Genomic DNA, 9,908 nt, shown 5'->3' on the forward strand with positions numbered 1-9,908 from the left:
AAAAAAAGAAAGGACCGATTTGAGGTAGCAATGTTTGAACCCAAATGCCAACGTTATTAAGAATAGTCTTGTGTTTTTGAGTTCCATCTGAGAGGAAAATCCACAGTGGAGACACCGAGTGACTTTCCCAAGGCCAAAGCATGTGGTAAACTGGGTTGTGATGGCCATTTCCTAAGGGTTCACAGACACTGGAGAAACCTGCTCAGCCGTGTGGGTGATTTCCACACGTTTCAGTGTGACAAGGGGGGCAAGGCGGTGGATTTTGGGATGGTAAAGATTGCAAACCATCAGCACGTGCTTTCAAAGTATTGCTCTTGTCCTGAGGTAGTGGCCAAAAACATCCCCTGGGGACAGAGGAGTTGGGATCTGCTGGTCAAATTAATTGTCAGACAAACTAAGAGAGCTGCAGGTTTGTGGGTGTTAAATATGCCATGGTGCTTTTGACAAGAAATCCACCAGCATCCGTGCTGCCCGGCCAAAACCAGATCCGAGCTGCTGCTTACAATGCCACAGGCCCTTTGGCAGCTGGAGACCAGCTTCCCCTGCTTCACCTTGACCAAGTGATAAACACAAAGCGAAAAAGGGTTCTGGAGCACTTCCAACGCAAATACAAACACTGTATGACTGTTAAATACACCTCATCTTCACCCAGCTTTTCTCTGCCATTAGCCTCTCCATCCCTCCCTTCTGCAGTGACCTGCTGACAAGGCACTCAGCATGACAGAGCAGAGAAAGCAGGGAGCTGGTGCTCCTGCCCTCCCTGCCTGCAATATCCTGACTGCGGGCAGGCCACAAGTCTCCAATAAAACAGGAATCCATGAAAAAACAAGAGCAGCACCTCCCCAGGGAGCTTCCTGGCTCCCTCAGTCGCTCCTCCACACCAGAGACCAGGCATCCCTGAGCTCAGCACTGTCCCATTGACAGGGAAGTCACTGGTTTATGTTCCAGCCTTGTATTGCTGTAGTTCGATTTCTAGCCAGGTGCTGGTTTCCTTAGTATAGTCAGTTACTTTAAAAGACTTAAAAAGTGTCTTTTTGCAGATGTTTCTGCAAATGTCACCACAGGCTGAATGGCATGAGAAGGAAAAGCTCCTATGTTTGCTCTGCCATGCTCCTGCTGCAGAAAACTAGGGAGGCATTCAGACACAAACACTGACAATTTAGATGCAAGAGCTCTAACCCTGCAATGGCCTCCACACTTTGCACCCATTCAGGAAAGTTCATGGCTGAACTGAGACTAGCTAATCTCCCTCCCTGATAAAATGTGAAGTAACCCTAGAGAGCGGGTTTGCTGCCAATGTCCCTCTGCTGTGCCAGCCAGAGGGTGTCTAGAGAGCAGACCAGTGTGAGATGCTATGCACCCAGTCATTCTCTGCAACACCCCCTCCAAACACTCCTGAGTAAGCCACTGGTCTCCCCAGTAAAAGTTTTTCACCCTCGTGTTTATTGTTCTGGGCCACTTTCACCATTGGAGATCTTTGGAGCCACATGTGTGGCAGTAACTTTTAGGTTGCTTTTCAACAGCTTTGCTGAAACCATCTACATGATTTTTATCATCTGAGGGCTTCTGATGGTATTTTATTTCTAAAGGCAGGAAGATGCACACAGAATGTCCTCCTGGAGTCCACCCTGTCCAGGTCCACCCTTCCTTCCCATCTCCACAGCAGTGTGTAATGAGAGCAGAGCAGCTGGGAAACAGCTTGCTCACTTCACTGTCCATTATGTCTGACAAGCCTGTGGTAAACTTGAAACAAGTCTCATTGATCTGACACCTCCCCTTCTCTCCTCCTCTGCCTGGTTTTCCTGCCTGCAGCAATAAATTCAAGCGCGAATTCATCCTACTCCCACAGGCAGCTGCAAGCTCCTCGACATAGATGAGGATGGATAAGAGGTCTCGGAGCTCTTCCAGGGAGTCTCATAGGAGACGGAGAGAGTCCTCCGCTACACCAAGCAAACGAGAGAAGAGGGAGAGCAGCAGAGAAGCTGGCAAAGGAAGGGGAGACATAAAGCAGGAGAAAGCAAAGGAGATCAAGAGCACCACAGGGACCGATGGTAGGGTGCACACGTCCACAGTGGTGGACGTGGATGATGTGATATCTGATGAAGAAATGGAAGCAATGGCGTTGCTGGACAGCGAGCAGCAACAGGAAGGTATGGCTTATAGAAGGGAAGGGGACGGAAAGCTATGGACTTTTTGACCCTGTGTGGGTCACAGTATAACTCCGCTTTCTGCGTGGTGTCATCACACCTACCTTGCACAGTCATGGTTTTCCTTAGGACAGGATATGGGAGACTCCAGCCAGCCTCCCAGCCAGCTGCTGCAGTCAGTACTGCAGGCTGAGCAGCACTGTTTAGCACAGCAATGAACTTTGCAATACCCAGTTACATCCCCAGTATCCTTCACGCTTCAGCTTGCTACTCCCCAGTTCTATTCATGTTCTATTCTCTTCCTTTTCTCGCTTGCCCTTCTGTAGGTGGATGGAGTTAGCCCTCATGCCAGTTCATAGCCCAAAGGACTGCAGTGCAGTGTATCTATTTTGATCTATCTATTTGCATGCCATACCTGAAGATTTTCCCTCAGGCAGGAGCACAACAAAGGGCACCCAGAGCAAGATGACCCACACTCACTTTGGGGGAGATGTAGCAGGTAATATTCACCTGGGGCTGACCACCTCAGTCGGCCTCTGGCACTTTGGTGTGACCGCTGTAGAGCACAGGGAGATTTCAGCAGCACCGGTGGCTTGGTCTCACTGCGTTGGGGGGCTGGGATGTGACTAAAATCCTATTCCAAAACGACCTGAGATACTCTGACAGGGAAGGGCACTTCAGACTGTGCATGCTGAAAGCTACCTCTTATTTAGAATCTTTCTCTTTGCCATTAGCTTATCTTTCCAGATAAGCTTCTGGGATCCCAGCTCAGCCAAGCAAGCTGGTCATTCCAAGCCTTTCAACATGGCTTGGTAGCCACAGGCCTTCAAGCTAAAGGCTGCTCTCTAGTCAAAGCACTATGGAGAAGCATGGCTCAGTTTCTGCCAGTAAAGCAGAGACAGACACTATCGGTCTATCCTAGCACCTCCTGGTCACCTGGGGCAGGGAGGTGTTCTTTAACCCAGCTCCAGAGAGAGCCAAATGGGTCATACACCGGGTCTATGCAAAGGACAACAATGAAGCTTATCTGTGCAGGCACTTGTCAGGCCATCGGTATTTTGGGAGCAGTCCTCTCCTAACACAGTCATGTTGGATTTTTCCCTAGGTGCAAAGTCTCCTGGTCTGGGCATCTGTGAGTGGCTTCTGACCATCTTGTCTTTCCTGTTCATCATAATGACCTTCCCCATTTCTGTCTGGTTCTGCCTGAAGGTGAGAATAGTCGTGGGCCCTCTCTAGATTTAATATTTGCTGTCTGATGTGGATGTAACTCACTGGTTCAGCCTGCGTCAGACATGAGCATAAAGCTGTTTTGGTCTAAGGTCCTGTTTACACTTTTTCAGCTCATCATTAATTTTGACTTATCCTTTATCAAGTTGCTGCAGCTGAGGGCTGCACAAGGGTCCAGCCACTGCTTGTCAGATACTCCTGCTGCAGTATCAACAGGCTGGGGCTTCAGTTCCTCTTTTTTTTAAAACAAATTGTGAATCCATTCACTTTCAAACACAACCCTTAGCCTACTCAGCCCAGAGATGGCTGCATTGCAGCAGCAGGGTAAATAGGTTTTGAATTAAAAATGTTACGAGAGATCGATCTCTCAGTTAATAGTGCATTTTCCCTCTTCCTCCCCTTTTCTCAGATTTATAGCATGGCTACAAGTAGGCATATTTTGATTTCCACTTCTCAGGAAATTTCATGTACATATTGTTATCAACAAAAGCATCAGTATTATGGCCCAGATCTTACACATGTGTGCGTATACATACAAGGTTCCCTTGCAGGAAAACAACCAACATGGAAAATTTTAGCTCAGGGTGTTCACATCTGGCCAGGCTATAAGGAAGCAGGCTGCTGGCTGGCTTCATCCCAGGAAACCCTGGGCAGCTCTCACACAGGCTGCTCTTGACAAATCTCGGGCCGTCGCAGGGCTGCTTGTGGGCTGCTCACACACTAGGCCAGCCAGTAGTTCTGGGCAGGTTCTTTGCTAGGGTAAAGGGACTCAGTAAGAGGTGATGCCACCAGCTCATACCTGCTGAAATCCTCACTTTGCAGGGCTTTCCCAGAACAGACTTCCTCCATGCTGGAGAGTCCCCCTTTCCCCAGCCCTACACCTTCCTCTCCAGCCTAGCTTTTGTTTCCCTCTGCAGGTAGTGCGGGAGTATGAAAGAGCCATCGTTTTCCGACTTGGGCATCTCCTTCCCGGCAGAGCCAAAGGGCCTGGTAAGGTGTTTACTGAGCTCCCCACAACCATGTTGCTCCTTTTCCTCATGCTCTACCAGAGCTTGCATGCCAATGCCCTTCAAGCAGGCATGGCCAGATAGCAGATGGGATGTCTTTGCTCCCTTCCTCTTAAGGGCCTAATGGCTTTTCCCATCACAGAAGCAGACTCAGAATTTGAGCCCATGTATTACTGTTCCTTTGTAGTTCTGCATGCCAAACCCTCCCCTGTTCTCCAAAGCAGGAGAGGCAATTTCTGTGGTTCTGATGATCACTAGCTGCCTTTCTCTTCCTCCCACAGGCCTTTTCTTTTTCCTTCCCTGTCTGGATACATACCACAAGATAGACCTCCGCCTCAAAACCCTGGAGATCCCCTTCCATCAGGTATGGCTGACACCCCCTCTCTCTATTAATTTTTTGGATGTCTCTAACATTATTATACCTTATGCTTCTAGCCTTCATTTCTAGGTAGAAAAGTCTGAAAAAACATCTCAAACACCTCAGAAAGGGAAGGCTAAAAATTCACCAGAGTGAATTTTCTTCTCTTTTAAAACTACTGCTTTTAATCCCATTCAGTTTGACATGCTGTAGTGGTAATACAGACCAACAGAGAGTTGCTGGGCCAGAGATACGGGACCTGATTCTTTTACTTACCACACTGAGGAGTGTCTGCAGCAGGGACAGAAGCTCAGACTAAGATCTTACAACAATATAAGGGTGGTACTCTGCTCCTGTATAAGCCTGGGAGGAAGAAAGGGCTGAACCCTTGTTTCTAACCCTTGCACCTGCAATGTCCCTAGCCACAGCCCCTCCTCTCCTTTTGGGATATGTTGTTTGTTCTGCTGTGTTGCCAGTGGGACAGTCCTTGTGGGATAGCATCTCCAGGCTCACCCCCGTGGTGTGCAGCAAATCCTTCTGGAGATACAATAACCGAGCACACACCTCAGGACACAGCCTATGCTCTCAGAACAGGAATGGACCAGGCAGCTGTGTGCAGGGAAACGCAGTGTTATGACCTACTCACAGTCTCTAGCTCAGCAGCTGTACTGAGGAGACAGACACAAAGATGCTGCTCAGGAAACTGAGATCTAGAGGTTATATCCTTTGCCCAAGGTCAGTCAGTAGCAGAGGTGGAAACTACAAAGACTTAACTGTCTGGATAGGCTTCACTGTCTTGTGTGCTTTCCGTGCTACCTTAGAGTTGTCAGAACCAGCTCCATCTCCCCTAATGTCTTCTGCTTAGGTGGTGACCAAAGACATGGTTACCTTGGAGATAGATGCTGTCTGCTACTACCGGTTGGAGAATGCCTCTCTTCTCCTCACCACCCTGACCAGCATCTCCAGTGCCATCCAGCTGCTGGTGCAGACAACCACAAAACGCCTCCTGGCACATCGAGCTTTTTCTGAACTTCTCTTGGAGAGGAAAAGCATCAGCCAGGAGATAAAGGTGCTTCTGCAGGGGGGAGGCATCAGAGCAAGGGGTGAAATGAGGCTCCACAAAGCAGCTCAGGTCATCAGCCCCTCAAAATCACAGACACCGGTTTGCAGAAGGGTGCAGTAACAACATGTGTTTCCTTCACAGAAAAATGGGAAATTTTCCTTCTGTTTATTTTTTTGACACTGATCGCTTTAGGTGAAGGATATACAGTGTGGGCCCCCACATGTGGCTATGGTGAGCAGCAGACAGAATATATTCTGCAGCCCGAGTGAGTTGCCATAAACCCAGTACACATGGGATATCCAGTAGCAGTTCTTTGTGGCCATGACACACATACAAGATGACACCAGTCAGGAACTGAATGATTCCTATGGAGCTGAATTGGTTCCACACTTGAACCTATATGGGCTAGTTAAATTGTGCTAAATCCCTGAGGCAAACACAAATCAGAAGTAAGGGAAGTAATTTTATTTCTGAGGACCTCACATAATAGCACACAAAAACTAATAAATCTGCCTTACAGTCCTGCAGTTAAATTCCTTAAATTAATGTCCCTGCACTGTCTTACTCCCTGTAAGGGGCCTAGGCCAGGGCTGGTGTTCTCCCCATGCTCTAAAATTATTCCTCTTCACAGGTGGCTTTGGATGCGGTCACAGGCTGCTGGGGGATCAAAGTGGAGAGAACAGAAATGTAGGTAGGAACTGCTGGTAGAGGGGACTTCCCTGGCCCTTTGCAAGTACCTGTTCTGCTGCCTGCTCCTCTTCCTGCTTTGCCTCTGGCTCTCTCCCTGCAGCTATTCTGCAGAAGGCAGAGCCTCACCTCTCGCCTTCCTATTTTCCCTGTCCTATATTTCCCTTTCAGCCTCTGCCTCACGTAGAACTTCCACATGAGGGCTGTGCTTGCTCCTGCACTAACAGCCAGGGCAGGATCCTTAGCCGGGATCTCATCACGATTTCACTGCTGCTGCAGGCAGAGTTTGCACCCAGTTCTGCCAGCCCAAGAGGTGCAGCAGGCACCAAACTCTCTGTGCCCCACCCTAGATCAAAGGCCTCGGGGTGCTAGCACTGGTAGGGATGGGCTCATCATTCGGAAGCCCATGCAGAAAGGTGGGACTGGCTCGTCCCATAGAGGGCCATGGAAGAGAGAGCCAAGCAGTGCATGAGTAAATCTATGAACAGAAGGAAATTCCTGTGCCTGTCTCGAGAGCAGTCTACCCAGCGGATTCTCTGCTGTCTCACAAAGAGTGAGCTTAGACTTCAGGCCTCAGAGGCACAAAGAGATGTCTCTGCTGCCTAGTGTTCATGCAAGCATGATCATTAGAACACGAGGCTGGAAAAGAAGAATGGGAATGGTAGTACAAGGCTAAAATGAGATGCATGGAGAGGGACACCCAGGGAACAAAGAGCATGTGTGAACTGCTCTGCAGAGAGTGACTGATGAGCCCATTCCAAGCCCGATTGACCATCCAGTGCTGCCAGGAGAACCTAGAGCCCAGCTAATCCCTGTCCTTTACTACCACAGCAACAACGTGCAGCTGCCTGCTGAAGTCCGGCAATCCCTGGCTGTGGAAGCGGAGGCCCAGAGACAGGCCAAAGTGCGGGTATGCCAACTCTGAATACTTCTCATCTCCTTCTAAAGCCCCCCTCTTTCCTTTCACACCTCTGGTTTGAGGTCCCTGGGGCATGCCCCACAAGGATACAGCTCTGGTGAGATATGTTTCCTTTAATTCCTGTTCAAGAGCTGTGTCTAGCAAAGGGAGATGCAGCAAGAGCCTGGGCCAGCCCAGTGGAATTCCAGATCTGGTATCTGGTCTCCAGGTAGGACACAGACACACACAGAGGTCTGGAGTTATCCCCAGGCCCACTGTGACTCCCATAGGGATCTCTTCCTCAGGGTTTCACTCTTCCCTAGAAGCCCAGTGCCGGGCTGTCACCACTGTCATGTTCCCTGCACCCTGCTCAGCCCAGGCTGGTCTCCATCCCTTGGCACTGAGCTGTGCAAAAGCCTGGATAAGGTTGGTGTCCAGCACCCCTCCCACAATGCTAGCCCAGGGGCTGCCCTCTCCCATGCTTTTGCAGCAAAGGTATGCCCAACTATGAGCCCTGATGGGCCTAGTAAAAAACAAGTTAGACATGAATTCCCAAACTTTTGGGGGTACCAAGACGTCTAGTACATACCATGGTCTTCAGAGAGCAGAACTGTTATAATCACACCGTCTCTGGGAATTTCATGCCCCTTAAGTCCATGCTCCTTACTCCCAGCCTCACAGAAACCCTTATTCTCCTGCTTGGCAGGTGATTGCTGCTGAGGGGGAAAAGGCTGCTTCTGAGTCCCTGCGGATGGCAGCTGAGATCCTGTCCAGCACCCCTGCGGCTGCTCAGCTCCGTTACCTCCATGCACTGCACTCCCTTACTGCAGAGAAACCTGCTGCTTTCATCTTGCCCTTGCCTTTGGATGCCATGAACCTGGTCTCTCCGGCTACCCACAGTCCTCCGGCAGCGAGCAGCCACCTCACAGGCACCATAAAGCTCCCAGAAAGCCCCAAAGACAAGAAGGACTCACCCATGCTCTAAGAGCTGTCCCAGAAATGGTTGCCACACTGCCCCTGGTCAGTCCTGCTCAGAGAGGCGCAAGAAGGGTGGACTATTGGCAGCCCACCAGCAGGTCCTGGTCTGGAGGCAGGAGGGAAGACAGCCCAGGCCTGTAATATAAAGTGGGATGTACATGGAAGAAGCCTCTTCTTGTTTTGGAAAGGGAAAAATATGGAGTAAAAGGAGCAGGGCTGGCATGTGTGTGAGCAGGGGGTTGAAGGAAGTGGGGTATCATCCCTTCCCCTTCACAGGGCCAGAGGCACTTGGGGCCTGGGCCCTGCGCTCTGATCACCTTGCCCCATCACCTCGGCAGGAAGGACAGGCTAGCCCCTAGGTACTTAAATGCTCCCCTGTCCCCCCGAAGAGCCAGGCAGGCGAGGGTGGGAGCCCGACAGTCGGTGGGGGAACAGGAAGCGGCTCAGCACGCAGGCGGGTTGGTGGGTGCTGCCAGCCTAGTGGCTCTGCAACAAGGGAGAGAGCTGAGTCCCGTGGACTAAGTCCTGGATGTGGGGTTTCAGTCACCACCCGTGCGCGCCTACGTGCACACACAGGCAGCCAAGGTATTTAGCCCTAGTTCTAAATTAGGAGGAAAAGGAAGAGGAGGACAAGCCAGCCTTTAAGTCTTGGCACTTCCCTGCAAGGCACGTCAGCTGAGCTGAGGAAAGGCAGGCTGTGCTGCTGCTCAGTTCCACTGGGGGGTGAGGCAGGACAAGGTCTGAACTTGTGGGCATTTAAACATTTTAGCGGTGATCCCTTTAACCAACTCCCACTGAGCTGACAAGGGGGAATCCAGCAGCACTGGGGAAAAGCCAGCCAAGAGCCTCGAGAACAGTAATACTTTTGCCTGCTGCAGCTGCCTTGGTAATCTCCGTACCCAGGGAAGGAACAGAGAAAGTCCTCCAAACTCCTATGTATCTTTCCTGCCAAAAGCTATTTGAAATGGCCGGGAACCTACAGATACTGCAATCCTTTCCCTTAGCAAAGATACAGAGCACTGTCAAAGGAACTACCGCTGCACTCGGTTTCTCTGATGCTGCTGCCCTTTGGCTGGCTGTCAGCTCTGCTCCTGCCCTTTTACTTGACCTGCAGCATTTCCTCGCACTTCAGCACAGACCTCCCCTGCACAGCCATTCCCAGGACATACCTTCTGCCGGTGGTGGCCTGTAGAGGCCAAGATAGAGGGCACTTGGTGGCCCTTCTCTTAACTGCCTACACAGTAGTTGGCCATCATGCACAAGCCTAGCAGGGGTTACCCAGCCAGTTGCTCACTCTTGTGTTTTCACTCATTTGTTCAGTCCCTCTTTGCCTGCTGGCAAACACTCATGCACATTGGCATATATCAGTAGCATTTCTGTTAAATGCCGCTGTGTCACGAGGATGGCCTGTACGTACAGGCTTAATGCTGCTACAAAAGACAAGGATCCCACTTCTAGTAAGTACCACGTATTCTGTATTTAATCGGCCCCTTCAGCTCCCTGGAGTCCCCTCCTCAACACTCAGTGCTCCCATAATACTTGC

At 50.4% G+C, this 9,908-nt stretch overlaps 1 protein-coding gene across 1 annotated transcript; it reads left to right on the forward strand.

The window, feature by feature from the left end:
- Nucleotides 1-1,873: 1,873 nt before the first annotated feature.
- Nucleotides 1,874-8,372, forward strand: NPHS2 (NPHS2 stomatin family member, podocin). Its single transcript, XM_037404571.1, has 8 exons — nt 1,874-2,150; nt 3,253-3,356; nt 4,292-4,364; nt 4,663-4,745; nt 5,605-5,808; nt 6,434-6,489; nt 7,321-7,399; nt 8,094-8,372. The coding sequence occupies exons 1-8, from the start codon at nt 1,874-1,876 to the stop codon at nt 8,370-8,372; spliced, it is 1,155 nt and encodes a 384-aa protein (XP_037260468.1).
- The last annotated feature ends 1,536 nt before the right edge of the window (nt 8,373-9,908 follow it).

The sequence above is a fragment of the Falco rusticolus genome, chromosome 11 (genome assembly GCF_015220075.1).
Source record: "Falco rusticolus isolate bFalRus1 chromosome 11, bFalRus1.pri, whole genome shotgun sequence".
Classification (NCBI taxonomy): domain Eukaryota; kingdom Metazoa; phylum Chordata; class Aves; order Falconiformes; family Falconidae; genus Falco; species Falco rusticolus.

Coding starts and splice junctions, on each gene's coding strand:
- NPHS2 (XM_037404571.1), top strand. CDS start 1,874: ATGAGGATGGATAAGAGGTCTCGGAGCTCTTCCAGGGAGTCTCATAGG. Junction 4,746..5,604: donor TGGAGATCCCCTTCCATCAG/GTATGGCTGACA, acceptor TCTTCTGCTTAG/GTGGTGACCAAAGACATGGT. Junction 5,809..6,433: donor GCATCAGCCAGGAGATAAAG/GTGCTTCTGCAG, acceptor TCCTCTTCACAG/GTGGCTTTGGATGCGGTCAC.